Raw genomic sequence first — 23,496 nt, forward strand, 5'->3', positions numbered from 1 at the left:
CAGATGCGCAATGAGTGCTATCCTGCCATAAACACATCACCTAGCAAGGTCCCATAAAACCAGGACAACTCTTTCCTTCACATGGTGGATCTTCACTGCACCTCAACTCAGCCAGTTTTAACAAGTCAGTACCACCTCCAACTATCTACAGTTGCCTCACCATAGTCCTGATAGTGCTGTACATGGCCCCATTCTTGACCCAGCCTCACTTGTCTATCTCTCCCAAATGCTGGCCCTGAGCCTTTGGTAACCCCTGCTCCAAAAGCAGTCAGTCAGTGCCTCCCTCTACTGGCCTTATGTTACCTGAAACAGGGCATTGCCCTGGGAACTCTTCCCATGTCGCCTTTGGAAAGAAAGCTTTTATTTTCTCACACCCCATGGACCTCTCAGGTATGTGGGGAAAGTTGCACTGGGGTCTTCTGATCCCACTGACACCTCTAGACCATAGACACCCCATTCTTTTGTTACAACCCTGCTCTTTTAAGACTCACAACTCAGCTATACCTCCCTCTCCTACTCCTCATCTTGTCCTCCTGACAGTACCTCTCTTTCACTGAAGACTTAAACACTTGGCTCTCAGGATCCACCCAAGATGCAAAACCCTGGACTCAGCTCCCTGATGTTCACATCACTAATGAGCCCACCCGCTTTCCCAGCATCAAACCCCAGCCTCCTTCTCCCACACTTACCATGTTCTGAATCACCAATTCTAGCACCTCACTCTGACCACAATCTCCTCCCCTTCCAGAGCACTTGTTCACCTATTCCCCCCACCAGTTCTTAGACTTAATCAAGACCCCCAAGTCCTCTCACTCATCTACTTTCTCCCAATCCATGAGCCTCTTCTCTTCACGTCTCTCTAGCCAGCTAAGATTCCAGAGTCCATCATATTACTAGTAGTGGCATTCCTATTAATAGCCCTAACTGTTCCTCATCTACATTTTACCATACATACATACATTTTACCATACATAGAAAAATCCAGGAAAATCCCGTTTTGAATGCAACAATCCAGTTTTTACATATTTGTACCCTAGCTGCTGCTAGAGAAAACACATACACTAAGGTAAACTGAATCTACTATGATCTCCATCCTCCACAATTGCTTCTTCACACCTTCCCTTGCTGCCCCTACCCCCACTTCCCAAGGAGGTGACCTTATCATCTCTTTCACAGAGAAATTAAGTCAACAAACAACAAGTTTACAATGTCTCTTCACTAAACTACAGACATATCCCATCATCATCCATTCACCTTCCCTGGCTTCCCTCCTGCTACAATAGGGGAAGTGTCTGAGGTCAAGCCCTCCACCTGCACTTTCTCACCTTCTCAGGAGGCTTACATTACCTTCTCACACCCCTCTTCTTACCTTTGCCAAGATTGTCTTAATGAATTCTTATCTCAAGAATTTTTCTCAGTCGGGCACAGTGGCTCACGCCTGTAATCTCAGCACTTTAGGAGGCTGAGTCTGGCAGATCACGAGGTCAAGAGATAGAGACCATCCTGACTAACATGGTGAAACTCCATCTCTACTAAAAATACAAATTCGCTGGGCGTGGTGGTGCATGCCTGTAGTCCCAGCTACTCAGGAGGCTGAGGCAGGAGAATTGCTTGAATCCAGGAGGTGGAGGTTGCAGTGAGCTGAGATCGCACCACTGCATTCCAGCCTGGCGACAGAGCGAGACTCTGCCTCAAAAAAAAAAAAAAAGAAAAAGAAAAAAGAAATTTTCTCAATTCCAACCTTATTTTGGGGGTTTACAATCAGCCTGCTTTTTCAGCCCTGGAGGGTACTTAATTTTTTGAGTCTCTTAATTTCCTTTTGGTTTTTCTTACAAACTTACTAATTCTTTCCTGAGCTCATCTTTCTTGTAATTCTTTGAGGAAAGTACCAATAATTTCCAACACTCTTTGTGACATGTCTTCTATATGTCCTCTGGATCCATTTTCCACCCTACGCCTGGAGGCTGATCTGTAAGGATGGCAACAAGCTCCCTTGCCCTCTTGCGCCTAGTTGGTTTTGGCTAATGGGGAGCCATTGAAGGAGATAGAAGGCAAGAGGAACAAGGTGAGAGTATTTGTTTTCTGGCTCCTTCTCAGCAAAGTTGCCTTAGGCTTGCTGTCTCCTCTAAATAAAGATCACATCTTATCCATAATTCTCTCCCTCTGGTTTAACTGCTCCCTGAAGCTTAACTCTTTGAATGCAGGGGTGTTAACAGCCCTGTAATTAATTGGTAGCCCCATGCACTACACTATTTCCTATGCTTTCCTGTCCACAACTTTCTAAATTGTCCTTTTGCCAAACTTTTGAATTACCCTAACTTGAATTGCCATCTGTTTCTTGCTGACCCTGATACTCACATAAATACCATGATTATTTCCACTTACTTTTTTTTTTTTCTTCCAGAGATCAACTTCTGTTTTAACTAGAATCCTTTCGGTTGAAAATCAAGAAACGTAATTTGACCTATCTTAGGCCAAAAGTAGCATTTATTACCTTGAAAATGAAACTATGCAAAGAATACAGCTGGGCCTCAGAGAGTTTAGAACTAGGACTCTCTCTAGCTTGTCTTTAGAATAAAAGTAGTTCTCTTTCTTCAGTTTCAACTAGGAAAACCCTAGGTAAGGACCTGGCCCAGTCTGGATCACATGCTTAAGCCTGTGCCCAGACAGAAGCAGTGCCTACTAGCGGATTGGCAGCCCTGGGAGAACCGCATGGTGGGAATGAGAGCAGCAGTCCCCAAAATTAAATGGCTGTTAATCCCAGATACTTTCAATCACTCCCTGATTGTAATGACTCCACAGCAGAAAACACACATACGAATTTATGTCTACTGCTAACTTCTTAAGTTCTAGATTTGGGGCTCTTATATTGTCAAATTTTTCTATGAACTCTGAGAATCTCTCTATGTGTGCAAAGTCCACAAAGATATGGTCACCTCTTTGGGGAACGGGGGTAGAGGTAGAGAGAGGAGGTGTGAAAAAGCAATTGTGCACAACAGAGGTCAAGTTTACCAGGAAATTGTAGTCGAATTTCCAGGTAGTGCTGAGATAGGGTAATCATGAATTCGTAGAGAATCTAACTGCCTCGTTGTATGACTTTTCTTCTAGCAGCATTTGGCTGCTGGGGTGCAAGTACTGGAAAAACTAAGTTGTTTCATTCAAAACAGACGTGGGAGTTTTTCTAAATTTTTCTGTGTATGGTAAAAAGCAGATAAGGGACAGAGTTGAGGGTACTGGTATGAGTGCTACTACTAGTAATATGATGTTTGTGGAATCTCAGCTGGAAACAAAGAGACATGAAGAGAGGCTTATGGATTGGGAGAAAGGTGAGAGAACTGGGGATCTCATTTAATGTAAAAACTGTGGTCGGGGTGACAGTTGGACAAATAAGTATGTATTTATCTGCAGACACAAATAGTAAATATATACATTCCTTTATTAGGGTAGCCCTTGCACTTCCTCAAAAAGGAAATGGACAAAATGATGAAGGTACGATAGTTTATTTCAACATACCAAAAAAATAAGAAAACTAATTTATTTGGAAAAGAAACAAATTCTAGACATGCAGGGTCGGCTTGATTGACGATAATGTATTTCAGCAAAAAAAAAAAAAAAAAAAAAAAAAAAATTTTAGATAGACCACACATAATAAAACTTTCTATGTACACAGTAAATAGTAAATACTTTGGTAAATGACCAGACATTTGAAAAAATGAAAACAACAGTTGTAAGACAAAGTACGTAAGAATATTGTGACCTTATTTAACTGTACAAAAAGCAATCATTCTCTCCAGCCTTCCATTTTCACTTACATTTTCTTTAACAGGATTAAGCCCCAAATTGAAGGGATTAAATCTTTTCTTCCTAATGCCTCGGGAATATCAGATTCTCTTTCAAATCTTTAACCGTTTATAAAGGAGCAGAGCACTTAAAGGGAAATGGTGGGAAACAAAGAGATTTCAATTCTGTGCCACTCATCCAGATTCTGATGGGGAATATTTCCCAAGTCCACTATCAATTCACTCAACTTGGTTTAAAAACGTAATACCTGATTGTAGGACTAATTTGGCTTTTATTTAGCCCATCTGCAGCTTTAGCATTAAAAATCAGCTCCTGACATTAGCCCTTAGCTCAATATCTACAAATGAAATTTGGGAATTATATGACAGTGATATTAGCATATTTAAATGTAAAATGCAAAATGATTAATTTTTAAATATGCAAACTGCTACATTTTCTCAATAATCAATTCATGCACAAAAAAATGGCAATAGAAAAAGCAGAAAAATACGGATGTTTCTAAATGAGACAATTATAAAAATTTCATATATTAATATCAAGACAAGACTGGGGTCAGCTTACATTGTAAGAAAAACTATTACTGTACATAATTGGACAGCAAAACCCGGTCCTGTCTAAAAGCAATGGATCAAACTGTCTTCTCAAGTCCTTCCTGGCCATATTGCTATGTGCTACAATGAAACATTTTTAATAAATGCAATCTATCATAGAACTACAAGTTTTTATATTCCTAAATAATGAACTTAACTTTATTATAGCAATGATTTAAATACATGTGCTGTAAAAAAGAGAAAACAGTTGTAAACACACTCTTAATTTTTTTCTTTACCTGCAAGATATTTTTAAAAGATTACACAACTTCTTGATTCTTTAAGAACTAAGAACCAAAGTATTGAACATAATAAATAAATGTGCAACCTGGAGGCCTGGAAAAAGAGAATACCAAATAACAAACCAGTGCATTAAAAATCCAGTATGTCAGTATTAAGACTTCCTCATCCAAATCCAGTTAGGTTTATTGCTATTATAAATAAGCATCATATTAAGGCATCAGTCATTACCTACGAAAAAGATTTAGATTCAAAACAAAGGAATATACACTGTACAACTTTTTTTCTTTCATTCTGATGTCATTACAGATATTATCAGTTTTAAATGTTAAGTTTTTGTATGGCAATATATAAATATCTTTAAACATATTACCTGAATGTAGTTCAAATGTTTTTCTATATTTTAATACTTTAATTAATGTATATATTTAAAGTATATTCAATTAAATGAGGAAACAGACAAAAGCAAATCAACATAGATGGCAAAGGACTAAATATGAGACATTACAACCTCTAAAAAAAAAAATACTGTACAGACAGTGATGATGAGCAGATCTTGGCCAAGTCATTTAACTTCTCTGAGCCTCATTCTTTCCATCTGTAATATTTCAATTACAGTTGCTCTGTCAAGCTGTTTTGAGATCAAATGAGATGATGTAAAAACACCTAGCAAACTGCGAAGCAATGCAAAAATTAATGGTATTATCATAGGCCGAAAGATCTCAAGTTTCTGATAGTCTCTCTAACAAATAAAGTCATGGCCTGCTCCTTTTGCATTCACTTGAGAACTCCCAGTTTTGATTAGATTGTTATGGAAAGAATGGAGCCAAAATTTATGCAAAGAGAAAATCTCTAAGTTTTAGCATTCAGAACTGTATAAAGTACAGTTTGTTGGGAGTGGGAAACAACTGCTTGAAGGGGTATACAGGACACCAAATAATAATGTATTAAAAATTCAGTAACTAGGCTCAGGCTACCTCTTGATACTTACTGAAAATAAATAGGGGTAGACTTCTCAAAAACCTTAGTGCCCAGCCTTTCATCAGTCTCTTCTAGAGAAACCTCCTTTTCCCTCATTATTGGCTATCATGTAGCATAGTCACATTAAAAGAACTATCTCTTAACAACAGCTCAAGAGTTATAAAACCATAAAGAAACACAGCCAAAGTCAATTGCTGGTACATTATTCAGCCTGGCATACATTTGAAATGATTCAATAATCCCTACCATGTTCTCCCTTTCTCAGTCCATAAGCCCTTCATCTACGTATAAATGGTTCTGGGCCAGCTTTTTCCAATCTTTGTTCTGAGGAACACTAGCTGGATGAGATGTTAACAGGTAAAAAACATCTGTGTTAAGTATGTTGGGAATATGCAGGGCGAGATAAATTTATGTACCACATTGAACTGCTCAGTCTTTGATGTACTGACTGTACTTGCTAAACAATGAAGTGTTCAGCATTTCCCAAACTCATCTGACCACAGAATCCCATTTTTCCCCTACAAAATATCTAGAGGGGCTAATAGCTCTTAGAATATTATTTGGAAAATGCTATTCTAGCCTGATTCTAAACATTCCAGGGCTAAATCTGGCAATAGTTATGTTTTTAATTTCTGAAGAAGAATCATTTTTCTTACAAGGTCAACTACCATGATAACCTCCTGGTTTCCACTCTGTAAATAGGCTTCCCAAAGCAACTAAGAATTAAGTTTTCGTTACTACATACTGAGGAATTCAAAGAACTTATTCTTGCATTAATGAGAATTAAGTTCTTTTTAAGGAGATACTTATATTCTTCCCCTAAGCATTAAAAATACAAAGATCTAATTCTAGATCCTAGGACCTAGAATCACAATTACTTTAAGGAAAAGAAAGTATTTTATTACAACATCACTGCAATTAATATTATCAACGACATGATAATTAGTAGTGGTGCTAACAGTAGTAGTGTTGGTTAAGCATTTATTTTTGCATCCTAATCCTCATATCCACTCTATGAATTTAGGACCTACTATTACTCCCATTTTAAAGACAAGTACACTGAGGTTTACCAAGATTAACTGACTTGCCAAGGGTGACACACTGGAGTAAGGGCAGAACCTTAAACTCAGGTCTGACCCCTCACCCCATGCTCTTAACCACAAAATGCCATCTTTTATTTCAGTGACAAAAGCGTTTAGGTCACACTCTTGCTGTTAAACAGGAAAATTACATAAATGCAAACTGTGTGGAATAAGTTTTGGATTTCCTTTTGAGCAAACCCCCAGTCCTTTAAAGGATATACTTAAAAATTTTTTTTAAAGCAGAGGAAAATAGACTACTATTTACCAATGACAAGTTTATAGAGTTTTAAAACAAGAGGTTTTTTAAAAATCTGCATCCAAGGTGAAGACGTTATCTGTGGTTTCTGCCATAACTGCAAAACGCTGATACTCCGAAACTCGTTTCTCAAAGAAATTTGTTTTTCCTTCTAAAGAAATGTTTTCCATAAAATCAAAAGGATTTTCTGCCTGAAAAATCTAAAAAGGAAAGAAATATCATTAGACATTCTGAAAAGATCAAATTACATCCCACAATAAGAGCAAAGATGACCAAAACAGAGGTCAGGTTTCTGGAAACTTGTCTAGTCAGTTACAAGATCCCATCATTCCCCTAAGACCCTGGAGGCACTCAAGGCTGACAAGTCGTAAGATGACCCAAGATCGACCACTAACCTCCTCAAGAAACTCTACTAGCATCTCTAGTATTCTCATAAATAGAAAAAAACACAACTATTTCAGGAATTGAAATATTTAATACTGCCCAATTGAAAATGTTCTCACAGCTTGAGATATCCAATACACCGTGAGCATTTTTCATAGGTATTACTATTAGTCACACATACATGATACTATAAAATGTTAAATTAGCAACAATCTACTGCGGTTCTAAATATGCTTCTTAGTTAATAAAAGAACAGATAATCAACAAATTGTCATTAAGGGACCATGATCAGGGAAGACACAATAAATGTTATCCATAGTCACTAGATGTCTCCAAATAAAAAGGGGGACTATGCTAACAAGAAGCTTTTTTACTGCTTCAGAATTCAAGAAGCAAGCCCGGGCATGGTGGCTCAAGCCTGTAATCCCAGCACTTTGGGAGGCCAAGGTGGGTGGCATCACCTGAAATCAGGAGTTCGAGACCAGCCTGACTGACATGATGAAACCCGTCTCTACTAAAAATACAAAAATTAGCTGGGCATGGTGGCAGGTGCCTGTAATCTAAGCTACTCAGGAGGCTGAGGCAGGAGAACTGCTTGAACCTGAGAGGCAGAGGTTGCAGTGAGCCGAGATCACACCATTGCACTGCAGTCTGGCTGACAGAGCAAGACTCCATCTCAAAAAAAAAAAAAAAAAAAAAGGAATTCAAGAAGCAGACTTGGAGATACAGCTTGATGGAAACTGTGGGATATTTCAGTGATTCACAAGGGTAACAGAAGAGGATTTCTCAATTTAGGAGTATCCCAGCAAAAAATATGAACACCACAGATAAACACATATTCAAGTAACCCAATTTTAAATATGGGCAGAGTGTCTAAATAGACAAACTGATACTTCTTTAAAGAAGATATACAAAATGAAAAGATGTTCAACATCACTATCCATTAGAGACATGCAAATCAAGATCACAATAAGATATCACTTCATACCTACTCGGATGGCTATACTTTTTTAAAAGACAGGTAATAAGTGTTGGTGAAGATGTGGAGGAATTGGAACCCTCATACAGGGTGGGAATATAAAATTGTGCAGCTGCTTTAGAAAACAGTCTGGAGTTCTACTAATGATTAAACATGGAGTTACCATATGACCCAGCAATTTTACTCCTAGGTGTATACTTAAGAGATATGAAAACACGTCCACACAAAAATCTGTACATGAACGTTCATAGTAGCATTATTCACAATAGCTCAAAAGAGGAAACAACCTAAATGCCCATCGAATGGATAAATAAAATTTGGTATATCCATACAGTGGAATATTATTTGGTCATATAAAGGAATAAAGCACTGATACATGCTACAACATGAAGGTACCATGAAAACATTATACTAAGGAAAGAAGAGAACCACAAAAGACCACATACTATTATGATTCCATTTGTATGAAAGAGAATATACAGAAGAGGCAAATCTACAGACACAAAAATTAGATGTAGTGGTTGCCTAAGACAAGGTGGGTAAGGGGAGGAAAGGGGAGTGACTGACTGCTAATAGGGATAGAGTTTCTTTTTGGGGTGATAAAAATGTTCTAAAATAGGTTGTTATGATGGTTGCACAACTCTGTGACTACGCTAAAAACTATTGAATTGTACATTTTAAATGGGTGAATTGCAAGCTATGTGATTTATATCTTTAAATAAAGCTTTAAATATCTATATATCTTTTTTCCAAAAATTCATATGCTGTGTGTGGCTGAGTGAATTCTATGAAATTCCTCCATCAGAAATTGTATGTAAAAAGTGAGGGAATATTGGAGCTGTGATACACAGCAAGACACAGTAAAAGGGCACTGAACCAATAGTCACAGACTCACTGGATTTTCGAACTGAAGACTTTTCAAAAAATTAGATCTAAGTCATTCACAGCACGGACAAAGTAACCAAGACCAAATTAAATTAAATGGCTTGTTTTTGGTGGTTTTTTTGTATGTTTTTTTTTTTTTTTTTTTTTTTTTTGAGACAGAGTTTCGGTCTCTTTGCCCAGGTTGGAGTGCAATGGCACAATCTTGGCTTACTGCAACCTGCCTCCTGGGTTCAAGCAATTCTCTCACCTCAGCCTCCTGAGTAGCTAGGATTACAGTCACCCACCACCATGCCCAGCTAATTGTTGTATTTTTAGTAGAGACAGGGTTTCAACATGTTGGCCAGGCTGGTCTTCAACTCCTGACCCCAGGCGATCCACTCGCCTCGGCCTCCCAAAGTGTTGGGATTACAGGCGTGAGCCCCTGCGCCCAGCCTTATTATTTTTATTTGTAGAGATAGGGTCTTGCTATATTGCTGAAACTAGTGTGGAACTCCTGGGTCAAGCAATCTTCCCGCCTTGGCCTCTGAAGTGCTAGGATTAGAGGAGTCAGCCACAATGCCCAGCTCCTACAAGTTTTGATATATAGTAATCATATTGTCATCTACTTTATATTTTCAATTAATTTTTATTTTCATTTTAAATCTCATTTTAAAGGAGATATACGTATATGCAGAGAGAGAGAGAGAGAGAGAGAGAGAGAGAGAGAGAGAGAGAGAGAGAGAAAGGGTCTCACTCTGTTGCTCAGGCTAGAGTCCCGTGGCACAATCTCTGCAACCTCTGCCTTCCTGGTTCAAGTGATTCTCCTAGCTCAGCCTCCCGAGTAACTAGGACTACAGGCATGCCACCATGCCTGGCTAATTTTCTGTAGAAATAGGATTTCGCCATGTTGCCTAGGCTGGTCTCAAACTCCTAGACTCAAGTGATTCTTCCACCTCAGCCTCCCAAAGTTCTGGGATTACAGGTGTGAGCCACTGCACCTGACCTAAAGGATATATTTTTTAATCTCTAAGTAGATGAAGCTTTTGGCAATTATTAAATCAATTTCTACTTTTATTGCATTAAAAATCTAAGGCCTCTATAATTTCTGCATTTTAGAATTTATTCAGATATTTTGAAGCCTGTGGAAAAACAAAGTTTTACATTGTGTTTAGATCTTCTTCTGCAGGAGGTGGCATGTTTTACATACCTACAGTTAGCAAGTTCCCAAAAGGAAAATCAGACCCAAGGGTCAGCAGTTTTCTAATAAGCAGCAGAACATGAACATGTGGATGTGAGGATATGGTAACGGGTTAAAGAATAGCGAATTCACTATAAGGCTTAAATAAGCAAATTCATTTTCTAATAACAAAAACATTGGTAAAAGTTATGAGCAAACACAATTTCTTTCAACACACATAGTTTATAAGTTTTTTTGTTTTGTTTTGTTTTTGAGACGGAGTCTCACTCTGTTGCCCAGGCTGGAGTGCAGTGGCACAATCTCAGTTCACTGCAAGCTCCGCCTCCCAGGTTCACGCCATTCTCCTGCCTCAGCCTCCCGAGTAGCTGGGACTACAGGCGCCTGCCACCTCACCTGGCTAGATTTTTGTATTTTTTAGTAGAGACGGGGTTTCACCGTGTTAGCCAGGATGGTCTCGATCTCCTGACCTCGTGATCCGCCCATCTCGGCCTCCCAAAGTGCTGGGATTACAGGCTTGAGCCACCGCGCCCGGCCACACTTGACTCTTTAAGTACCTGGGTGGTTATCAGAATATAATTCTGCTATATCTGCTAATACAACATTAGCAAAATAGGTAATGATTACCACAGCATCATAGATTTCATAAGGATTCTCATTAAAGACAATTTAAACTTACATTTTCACAACAAGAAATCAAAATCTGTAATTTCTAATTACCATGGTATAGTACATAGTGAATTTCTGTGTTTCACTTAAGTACAAAGTGACCATCTAGTGTGAGTTTATGTGTTTAATATTATTTTAAGTGCTTTAAGTGTATCAACTCATCAACAATCCTTTGTAGTAAATATTATTACTATCTCTATTTTATAGATGAGGAAATTGAGATAGTTAAGCAACTTGCCAAAGGTCACACACGTGGGAAAATCACATGTGATGAAATTCAGGTACATTATCTCTGATAAATGACAAAAATAACTTGGATAACTCTGTTCAAAGAGTTACATTATGACAGTTAATATCTTCCTAATAACTATTCCGTATTTAAAAGTATTAACTCCCAAACTACAACATAGACACATGGAGATTTATAAGCGTGAATATACGTATGCATATTAAACCTAACCCCTTGAAAATAATCCTATTAACTATATAGCTGCCATTATTGCAAAATAATTTATTGAGCTTATTAGTTCTAATATTTTACCAGCCTCCTACTTCAGTTATTAATTTTAAATTTTAAATTTCAAAGGATTTTGTAAAACCGTGTTCATATGAAACAAGTCTCTGTCATGGACTTTTGAAAAACAGAGCAGTATGTTACAAATGCTTTCAGTAAAATATATTTTAGGGTCCTTGCTTTCCTATAATATTTTTAACTAGTAGTAACACATTTTTAAACACATCACCTTTGAGAATCCAAGTTCCACAAGTAATCTGTCAGCTACAAACTCAATGTACTGTTTCATCAAAATGCAATTCATTCCAATGAGGCCAACTGGCAAGGCTTCTGTTAAAAACTCCTGGGATGAAAACAAAAACAGAATAAAGTATAAACAAAACTATAAATATGTATGTTCCAAATAGAGGACTTTTGTTTTATTTCTAAGACTGATTTTGTCCAAGGAAATATATTAGGATAAATTCTTTCAATGTAGCAAATGATGTCCATATGTTTAAAAATATTTGGGGTATTACTGTTCACATTTTTTCACGTTTTCAAAGAGCCAAAATAAATGGAAATGAACTACCAAATTACTGGATTTCTTAAAGTAGCAGATACAAGACTTGGATTTGTATGCTTTCTCAATAGCAAAAAAAAGATACTTTGTTCTAAAATATCTGGAAAAAGATTCAAAGATGATCATCATAAAGAACACGACTATGGAAGGGAGCTGGGAAAGAGAGAAAAACTCAATTAACAAAGAAAATGAGAAAAAAGAAGAAACAGATTTGGGTGTTGGGAGATAAAATGAGCTCTAATCATACTGAAAGACTATGTAGTGGTAAAGTGTTAAGAGGAAAAATAAAAACATATTAACCACTTGGATTCAGTTCTCAAAATGACTAAAGAAACCAAAGTGCCCGTTATGCGTTTTTCCTCTTCCAATATACAAACTATGCCTGTTAAACTATGCAGTGTTACAAAAAAAAAAAAAGTAATTTTAGAATGATAAAAACACATCCTAAGTAGAACATCTAGCTCCTTCTAGTAAGAAATCTTTACATACTCTAACTTAATTGTTACTTTTCATTAATTTACTTATTCTTTCTATAAAAATTTGTGTATGCTTCCAGCTAGGTACCTCGCTACATTATTAAAAATACAAAACAAATAAAAAATCATCACTGTTCTCCAGTCACTAAAAATATAAAAATACAAAGCTACTATAATTAGCTGATTAAGCATAAAATTTGACAGAGATCAGAAAGACAGAAAAACAGCCCTGAAACAGGTTTTAGTATACATAAAACCTTAATACATAATAAAGACTGACTGAATAAAGCAAATTGTAAACTGACATAATAATTGTAATATATCATGTACTGGCATTGTCAGACCGACCATAATAAAATTGCTGGTATTTTTATTGACCTACAAAATTTTTATTGACTTATGAAATTTCATATGAGTCAATATAATAGTGGAACAAACATCAGAGAAAGAGAGATGTGCTAATTACACAAACTTCCTGGTTTACCTGCTCAATTTGGACAGCATCAACAATGATCTCTCTGACCCTTTCTTCTGAAGGCTTATTTACTAAGTATTGGAACATCAGGCAAGCAAAGTCACAGTGAAGTCCCTAAAAGAGAAGAAAAATGTCACTGTCAAATAACTGTTCATCAGCTATTTGCACACAGTGATGGGTCAAGCATCATATAAAGTGGTTCTAGGAATATAACACAGAACTTCTGGAAAATGGAAGAGGGGTTAATAGGACTAGGAACTTCCTTCCTTCAAATCTCATTAAATGCCAATACAATAACCTATAACAAAAACGTTCAATGTCAGCAAATCCTAGTTCATCAACATTATAGAAAAACTAATTTATGAAGAAATAATCTGCAAATAAAAGCATTTTGGAAAGGAAAATAAAGCAAGAAAGCCTGAAATGAAAATTCACTAATTTTTAAATTTCAAAAATAATTAAGGAATGATTGAAAATTAATTAGTATTTAAATAACAGATTTCAAAAATACAACATTTGTAATTAAATAAGAAAGGCTCAAGATAAAAATAAATTCCAATGACAATGGAAACTGACGTGGGACTTGGTGGCTCATGCCTGTAATCTCAGCACTTTGGGAGGTCAAGGTGGGCAGATTGCTTGAGTCCAGGAGTTCAAGACCAACCTGGGCAACATGGCAAAACCCAGTCTCTACAAAAAAATAAAAAAATAAATAAATAAATAGAAATAAAAAATACCAATAAGGAAATAAATAAGAAAATGGAAACTGAACTATGATGAATATCACCTGAAGTGATATAAAGCAGAGATGATCTTACAGATAACTCAACCAAAAATGAAAATAAACTTGTGAAATACCCGAGTATGGTTATACAAATGCAATAAATAGCATAGAATCTTAAGTAATTGGAGAATAGGCCAAGGAGAGTCAACCTACAATAATCAGGACTCCAAAACACAGAATGGATAGTATAGAGCCAAATATCAAAAAAACAAAAAGAAAATTTCAAAAATTCAAAATGAAAAAAGAGAGAGGTCGGATATAGAAAGATGGAATTCCCAGGTCGGGCATGGTGGCTCATGTCTGTAATACAGCACTTTGGGAGGCCGAGGTGGGCAGATTCCTTGCCAGCCTGGGCAACCTGGCAAAACCCCATCTCTACAAAAATTACAAAAATTAGTCGGGCATGGTGGTGCATGCCTGTAGTCTCAGCTACTCAGGAGGCTGAGGCAGAAAGATCCCTTGAACCTGGGAGGTCAAGGCTGCAGTGAGCTGAGGTCACGCCACTGTACTCCAGCCTGGGTGACAGTAAGACCCTATTTCAAAAAAAAAGGAAGAAAGAAGAACTTACCATCGAGGCTGAAAGATGTTAAAGTGTTGATGAAAACTGAGAGGTAACTTATTACAAAGAGCAATACCAATCAAAATCTCAATGGAATTGGTGTGTGTGTGTGTGTGTTGTGTGTGTGTGTGTGCCTGTAATTTATTTTAAAAGGCTTTAGAGCAGAAAAGAAAGGAAAGTACACAGAGGTCAAGTCCCAAGCGGGCACAGAGGTCAAGTGCCTAAATGGGATTGTTTTTAATTCGAAAGTTAATCTAGAAGGCCGGGCACAGGGGCTCATGCCTGTAATCCCAGTACTTTGGGAGGCCAAGGTGGGCAAATCACTTGAGTCCAGGAGTTCCAGATCAGCCTGGGCAACACAGTGAGACCCTGTGTCTACAAAAAAATTTTTTTTTAATTAACTGAATGTAGTGGTACATGCATGTAGTTCCAGCTACTTAGGAGGCTGAGGTGGGAGGACTGCTTGAGCTCAGGAGGTCAAAGCTACAGTGAGCCAGGATCATGCCACTTGCACTCAGCCTGGGTGACAAAGAGAGACCCTGTCTCACAAAAAAAAAAAAAAAAAAAGAATAGAATAAATGGACAGAATCTTGTAAGAACACTTTCAAAAGAAAAGTTTCGATATTATCCTACAAATTATCGAAATATATGAAACTATAATAATTAAAATAGTTTGTTATAGAATAAAATCTGATAGGTCAATAAGGAAGAAAAAATAGCCATGAAACTGATTTTAGTCTAATAAAACCTTAATAGATAATAAAGAAGACAGCGCAAGTCAATGAAGAAAGGATGGATTACTTAACAAGGCAAACTGAAAAAACTTCCCAAGAGTGTTTGAAATAAAATTAAGTTAAACTCTAACATATTCTTTACTGTATTATATTTATGCTAAATCCTACTTAGACTAAACAAATTCCAATTGTATTAGAGAGTTAAAGGTTAAAAAACCAAGAAGAAAATATGTGTAATTAATTTATCTCTGGAAGAGGATTACATAAAATTTAAGGTTTTGTATGTTAAAAGAACAAAAATTAAAAAGCAAAGGAAAAATTGGGAAAATATATGAAATAAATATAAGCAAATTTATATTTTATATTATATTTGTGCTATAAATATAACAAATGCTATAAACGTATACTTGTTGAAAGGACCCAATCAGTCACTGTACATTGGGAATACACCAATGAACAAGCAAGCATGACCTCTTCCTTTAAGGATAATAGACTACTGAAGAAATAACCTTAAAATAGAGTTAAATAAGAAAAATGTTAATATTGAACTGGAAACAAAAGCAAAAGATAAAAGTAGGCAACTACAGAAAAAATACAAATGACTAATATAATTATGAAAAAAGCATTCAATTTAAGTAATAAACAATGCAAATAAAACCAATAATGAAATACCAATTACCCCTATCAAATTTGCCAAACATTTAGCAAGTTAATCTAAATTCTGGTGAGAGTATGGTAGAAAATGTTTATACATTGCTAGGTGGGGTTGAAAATTGTTATAAAATTACTGGAAAAAAAAATCTGCAAGTATGTATGTATGCATGGCTTTATAACTTAGTAATTCTACTTTTTGTGATCAAGCTTAGGAAAATAATATAAAAGGAGGACAAAGTTCATATATATGTAAAGGTATTCATTTTACACCATAGTAAAACAAAAAACCTGGAAATAATCTAAATTTCTAATTATAAAAGTCAAATAAATGATTCATTCATTAGCTCATATATCTAACAAAACTATTATCTTCAAAAGGTGCTTAATGCCATAGAAAAATGATTGCAGTATTTTGCCAAGTGGAAAAAGAACATCTCAACTCCTAAATATATGAATGATTAAAATATGTTTATATAGCTAAATAGAATTAAATGTAGAAAAAAGTCTATAAAGAAATACTCTAACAAAACAGTAAATGTGGTTCTCTGTGTGCTGAGATTAATTTTTTTATTCTCTTAATTCTCTATAACAATCCTATATGACATTTCTAATAAAAGTTATTAAAAATTTAAAGACATGAAAAAGCAAAAAGTAATTATATGAAGTATTTTATGGCATTTAAAAAAATACTTTCACATACACTATTTCATGGCATTCTAACAAAATGGTTTTTATAGTCGAAGAAACCAAGGTTCAGAGAAGTTAAGGATTAGCACAGGCAATAAATGTTAACTGAATGGCTATGATAGCCAAAACACTGAGAACAGAAAGATAAATAAAACAAAGTCCCTGCACTAAGGAGCTTAAAGTCTAGCAGAAGAGAGAAATAAAAAGTACAATACACGCTATGGACTCCAAGACATGGACAGGTGCAGGTTTCAAATGGATACATAAAGGAAAGAGTGGCCAATTTCACCTAATTGATCAGGAAAGTTTTGAGATGTCTCCTCTGAGAAGGTAATCCAAAAAAGGTTACAGAAAAAAAAAGTGGTAAGAAAGATGGAAAGGGTATAGCAGGCAGAGGGAGACCAGGTTTAGTTACTGATTGGATGTGGCTGAAAAAGAAGAAGCAATCTAAAATGACTCCTAGATTTCAAATTAGATGACTGGAAAAGAAGGATAGAGACACTCAATGAAATAGGAAAAACAGAAGGAACAACAACTTTTTGGAGAAAGATGATGAGTTTGATTTCTGAAATAACAGGTTTGAGACACCTGGGGGAACTTCAAGGAGAAAATGTCGAACATGCACTAGCATACATGGGTTTGGCACTTAGGATAGAGTATCTGGGACAAAGGGTAAGTTTTGGGAGTTATGAGCGTTTAGATGGTAGCTGATTTCATGACAGTAAATAAGATCAGCCAGGAGAGCACATACAGTGAAGGAGCAAGGCCAGCGCGGGAACCTAGGAGGACACTGATATTAAGAATGACCAGGAGACTGAGGAGAGATGGTAAGAGACATAGGAGGAAAATGCAGTGTCTTAAAAGCAAGATGATGTGACTTCCTATTTTAATTACCAGGATACCTGTGTCATCACAGCATTTTTCAGGAGAAAGAAAAATAAATGGGCTGGGTACAGTGATTCATGCCTGTATTCCAGCACTTTGGGAGGCTGAGGCAGGCAGATCGCTTGAACCCAGGAGTTTAAGACCAGCCTGGGCAACATGGTGAAGCCCTGTCTCTAAAAAAAAAAAAAAAAAAAAAACAAAATTAGGTCAGGTGTAGTGGCACCTGCAACAAGGGAGGGCACGTGCAACAGTCCCAGCAACGAGGGAGGCTGAAATGGGAGGACTGCTTGAGGCCAGGGAAGGCGAGGCTACACTCAGCCATGATCGTGCCACTGTACTCCAGCCTGGATGACAGAATGAGATCCTATCTCAAAAAAAAAAAAAGATAGAAAAGAAAAATAGATGAACATCAAATATGAATATAAATATAACTAGAAAAACATTCCGTTCCTTACTTCATCTCTGCTGATGAGTTCATTGGAAAAAGTGAGTCCTGGCATAAGACCTCTCTTCTTTAGCCAAAATATAGCAGCAAAAGATCCTGAGAAGAAAATTCCTTCTACAGCAGCAAAGGCCACCACTCTTTCCCCTGGGAGACATAAAATCATTTCAGTTTTTGAAATATCAGATACTGCAAACATTTGCATGTATATATACAAATATATATTTGATAAATTTAATAAATAAATTTAATAAATAAATATTTATTGATATATATGGTGTATATATACCAATAAATACCATGACTGTTTGCAAAGAAACAAAATACACAAGTTAGTGCCATGGCCAAAGATCTCCATAGGAGAAAATGTGCCACCTCTACCTACTGGAGCAGAAAGGTATGCCTCCTTCAAATCCTCTGTCAGACAATGGACTTCTATAGGTCTTGGTGTCTGGACAAATAAAGGACCTTCTCAAAACCTACTCAAAACAAAGGTGATTTATGTGTGCACCACACATGACTGTGAGTGCAGGTACATGCATATGTGTGTAGTATGTATACATACGTGTGTGTGTACTAGACTGGTGAGTAGAAGGTAGACTTTATGAGAAGTGTCTTCCTCTGAAAGTAGGAGAGGTTGCTTAAGTTTATATTTTTAGAAACTTATGGTATCTTACAGACCATCTGCAAACATTTCAAAAACCATTGGCATGGATCTGCAATTAAAAAAAAATAGATAAGCCCAACTGAGGATAATATCTATTAGATAAAATATCCCCATAACATAAGCAAAATACAAAAGGGCCAATTTTAAAGGTTACTCATTGTTAGGCAAGGACTTCATAGAAATCCATCTCCTATTAAGAAACTGTCTACAGTGGCATCATATCTGTAACATTATACAGGATGATCAGAGCTCTAACCCAAAAGGTCATTCACAAGGTGCTTATGTCACCACACTGCATATGCTTGAGAAAAGTATTTATATATGTCTAAGGAGAAAGGTTTGGTCTATAAGACTGTGAGATACAGGCAGCTGAGTGCTTGAGTGCATTACAAACCTTTTTCATAGATGACATCACGGTTTACACCTCAGTACATGTCACAGGACCACACACAAGAAGTCACTTAATAAACAAGTCCTGAACTGACTCAATGGAACCTGTAGAAGTACTAGATGAGAGAAGACATTAAAATCCACTCTAGGCCAAGTGCTGCAGTGACTCACATCTGAAATATGAGCACTTTGGTAGACCGAGGAAGGAGGATCACCTGAATGCAGGAGTTAGAGACCAGCCTGGGCAACATAGCAAAACCCCATCTCTACAAAAAATTTAAAAATCAGCTGGGTGTGGTGGTACACACCTGTAGTCACAGCTACCTGGGAGGTTGATGTGGGAGGAATGCTTGAGCCCAGGAGGTCAAGGCTGCAGTGCGCTATGATCACACCACTGCACTCCAGCTGGGTGACAGAGTGACCCTATCTCAAAAATCATCATCAGCATAATCACAATTCTTAAGATAGAGACTTGTCATTAGTTTAACATATAACTTACTGTATCTTTTATCTTACTATTAAGATAACTTATAGTTATTGATACATTTTTCATTGACATTAAGGTAACATCATAAGTATAATTATCTGTAAGGGAAGTAGACTATAATTAAATACAAACGTGAATAAAAGAAAAATTGATATTTTTATTTTTATTAGAGAGTGGGGTCTTGCTCTTGTCACCCAGGCTGTAGTGCAATGGTGCATTAATGGTTCAAACAGTCTCAAACTCCTGGGCTCAAACAATGCTCCCACCTCAGCCTCTGACGTAGCTGGGACTACAGGCGTGCGTCACCATGCCTGGCTAATTTTTTTCTTTCTTTAGAGCTAAGGTCTCTCTATGTCGCCCTGGCTGGTTTGAACTTCTGGCTCAAGCCATCCTCTCATCCCAGCCTCACAAGTAGCTGGGATTATAGGCACAAGTCACTGTGCCTAGTGGAAAATTGGTATTGTAACCATGCTATACATTCATGTGAATACTAAAGAATGAAAATCATAACATAGTTATAGAAGGCTATTCTTTTTTGGAGAAGATTAAAGGATTACAGGTGGTACATTTTACAATTTTTTGAGATATATGTGAAATGAAAAGAGGGTTCTAGAACATTTCTCCTAAAAACTATAGTGAATGTAAAGGCCTCATGATTCATTTTAGAGAGGGGAAGGTTGGATATATTTTTAAAATACAGCTGACCTCTATGATGGCAATGTACTAAGATTGTGTAGCTAATTTTTTTGAGGCTTGAAATAAAATTTCATTACATATATTAAGTTTTAATCTATATATTTTAAAGTTCTTTAAAAATATTTTAAAAATTAAACAGGATATCTCAATTTTTAAAAATCTATACATATATATAATAAGGAAAATTTTTGCTCTATAGGAATTGAATCTTGTTATAAACTCTCAGACAAACTAATAATTTTTAAAGAAATATTCTTAGTTTCTCTTTAGCTAAAAATAAAGGCTTATAAGAGTCTGGATATAAGGAAAGAATAGTTGCTATGCTGGATCTTAGTGCAAAAGGCACTAAGAAAGTCACCAAAAACGTTAGGCAAAACCCTAAGCCAGATGAAAGAGCTGTCCTTGTCAACTTATAGCTACTAACGGTGGTGCAGGCAGCCCAATCAGTTCATAAAACAGCACTTCCTCAGCTGGTTAAAGGAAAGTAACAGTGTGCAGCAAAGCAAGGCGATATTTCCATGTTACTGTCTTTTAGCTCCACTCCCAAAAACAAGAGTCACCATGCACTCTTCACCCTTTCCCCTTTCCCTGTTCCACTCTATATTCATTCAACTCCCCCTCCACAATTTTAGAACATGTTCTTTCCTGAGACCCTAAATTAGAACCCGAAATGGGGTTTCCCTTGAGATTAAGCAATATGAAGAATCTAGCTGGAGTCCTCATGTAGTTACATGGTGACTGCCAGCCTTCTCTGTTTTCTTGGGTAGTTCAGGAAATACATGTTTTCTGTGGGCTTGCTCATCATTTTTCATCACTGCTTGTCCATACTAGTATTTTCAGTGTATACGGAACACTCTGCCTTTTCCCTTTTTTCTCTAAAGCCAGCATTTCCCATAGTGTTTCTGAGGCTCCTTGTGAGGGAATCAACTGAATACAAAAATGCAGATTTCTCAGTCCCATCTGGGCCTCCTACATCACTTTTGGCAGGATTCTTAAGAGTTTTTCCACAAATTCTCCAGATGATTTTTACATATATTGAGAACCAGTGCTTTTCTCATTCCTATTTTTTTTTTTTTTTTTAGAGTCTGGGTCTTGCTCTGTCACCCAGGCTGGAGCACAGTGGATCATAGCTCACTGTAGCCTCAAACACCTGGGCTTAAGTGGTCCTCCTCCCTCAGCCTCCCAAGTAGCAGGGTCTACAGATGCATGCCGCCATACCTGGCTAGTTTTTAAATTTGTTGTAGAGATGGGGGTCTTGCTTTGTTGCCCAGACTGGTCTTAAACTGCTGACCTCAAGTGATCAACCTCAGTCTCCCAAAGCACTGGGATTACAGGCATGAGTCACCATGCCCGGCTGCCTTTCTCATTTTTGAAATGAACTGAAAGCAAGGAGGCAAACATATCTGCTTCATCCCTGGTATACTACATGCTGGCCCATATATGCACTACATCACTGGTTCTTCAGTGTGGTCCAGGAGTCCCTGAGAAATCTACAGACCTGAGGTCAAAACTATTTTCATAATAACATTAAGGCATTATTTATTTTTTTTAACTACCAGTCTCTCATACTTTATAATGGTATTTTCTAGAAGCTACATGACATATCCATAATAATCTGAAAAGCTAAATAAAATATTCCTCCCTTTTCTAACCATAATACATATTTAAATGAGGCATATACTACATACATATACACTGCAACAAATCGAATGCAAAGGCAGATATGGTACTCCAACTGTTTTCTATTAAGTCGGACATTTAAAAGATTTATAGAAATTTAAAAGCATGCTATTCTTTTTTTTTGTGGAAAATACAGAAACTTATATAAAAATGTTATCTGTATTAAAATGTAATGGGTTGATTATTGCTATCTTAGAATGCACTAATACATATTTTTAAATTATCTCAATGTTAATTTCTAATGCAGAAATATCAATACCTATAACCTACCCAAGTAAAGGCACTTTGGAGCTCTTAATAATTTTTAAGAGTACAAAGAGGCCTGAGACCAAAAATTTTGAGACTTGCTTCCTCACATAATGAATAAAACCAAAAAGTAAAGAACACCGATTAAAAACAGGTAAGAATGAGATGCGTACTTAGAGCTATCCAAATGAAATATAGAAATATTTTAATTAAATTTAGTAAATATTTATTGAGCAACTATTATGTGTAAGACATAATATGATACACTTCCTTAAAAAAATGCTATGGGATCTCAAGTCAGCCAGAAGGGTATTTGCATTTAGCTTACCTATGAAAAATAAGCCTGTTATTACAAATGGTTTTTTTGTCCTGGTTGATTACACTAATCTTTAGTTTTTGAGAAACTAGACATTTGTTTCCTCAAAAATGTTTTTACTTGCTTTAAATTCCTAAAATAGGCCAGGCGTGGTGGCTCCTGCCTGCAATCCTAGCACTTTGGGAGGCCGAGGTGGGCGGATCATCTGATATCAAGAGTTCAAGACTAACCTGGCCTATCTCTACTAAAAAATACAAAAATAAGCTGGGCATGGTAGCAGGTGCCTGTAATCCCAGCTACTCAGGAGGCTGAGGCAGGGAGAACTGCTTGAACTTGGGAGGCAGCAGTTGCAGTGAGCCAAGATCACAGATCACGCCACCGCACTCCAGCCTGGGTGACAGAGTGACACTCTGTCTAAAAAAAAAAAAAAAAAAAAAAAACCATTCCTAAAATAAACTTAAAAGCCAGGTACAAACTGTGAATTGCTATAACACTCTTGTTATTGCTATATGACTGACTCCTATTTAGCTGTCATCATGCACTAACATCTTAACTTTTCAACTTCCAACTAAGTAGAATAGATAACAGCTTTATTTTACCAACACTTTCTAATTAATTATTAGGAATAATGATTTTGGTAAAGGTGCATTTGAGATATTTGTACTCCTTTTCCATGCTGTAACTTTGATTAGTACTGGATAGTCACACCACATAAAATACTGTCATATCACCTGAGGCAAATCTGATCATATATAAATTAGAGCCACATACCAAAAGTAGATTTTCTATCTGCTATCCATCGCAAGGCCCAATCTGCTTTTTTCTTAACATATGGCATGGTTTCAATTGCATTAAATAAAAATTCCCTGTAAAAACAAAAGAATGAACAGCAAAGTTATTCACTTGTTTTTCTTTTCTTTTTTGAGACAGAGTCTCACGCTCTTGCCCAGGCTGGAGGGCAGTGGCGCCATCTTGGCTCACTGCAAGCTCCGCCTCCCGGGTTCACGCCATTCTCCTGCCTCAGCCTCCCTAGTAGCTGGGACTACAGGTGCCCGCTACCATACTCGGCTAATTTTTTTGTATTTTTAGTAGAGACAGGGTTTTTACTGTGTTAGCCAGTATGGTCTCGATCTCCTGACCTGGTGATCCACCTGCCTTGGCCTCCCAAGGTGCTGGGATTACAGCCGTGAGCCACCATGCC

At 36.8% G+C, this 23,496-nt stretch overlaps 1 protein-coding gene across 3 annotated transcripts in view; it reads right to left on the reverse strand.

Moving 5' to 3' along the window:
- Positions 1-3,417: 3,417 nt before the first annotated feature.
- Positions 3,418-23,496, reverse strand: part of RRM2B (ribonucleotide reductase regulatory TP53 inducible subunit M2B) — a 37,144-nt gene continuing 17,065 nt past the window's right edge. For all 3 annotated transcript variants that reach the window (XM_033202526.1, XM_033202527.1, XM_033202525.1), the window contains 5 exons: positions 23,067-23,161; positions 17,827-17,960; positions 13,078-13,182; positions 11,785-11,898; positions 3,418-7,150 (listed from right to left, as the gene is read on the reverse strand). In XM_033202526.1, the coding sequence (XP_033058417.1) occupies positions 6,998-7,150; positions 11,785-11,898; positions 13,078-13,182; positions 17,827-17,960; positions 23,067-23,161 (601 nt within the window). In that variant the 3' untranslated portion in view covers positions 3,418-6,997. The remainder of the gene's footprint in view (positions 7,151-11,784; positions 11,899-13,077; positions 13,183-17,826; positions 17,961-23,066; positions 23,162-23,496) is intronic.

Source organism: Trachypithecus francoisi, unplaced genomic scaffold (genome assembly GCF_009764315.1).
Source record: "Trachypithecus francoisi isolate TF-2019V2 unplaced genomic scaffold, Tfra_2.0 Lachesis_group7, whole genome shotgun sequence".
Lineage (NCBI taxonomy): Eukaryota > Metazoa > Chordata > Mammalia > Primates > Cercopithecidae > Trachypithecus > Trachypithecus francoisi.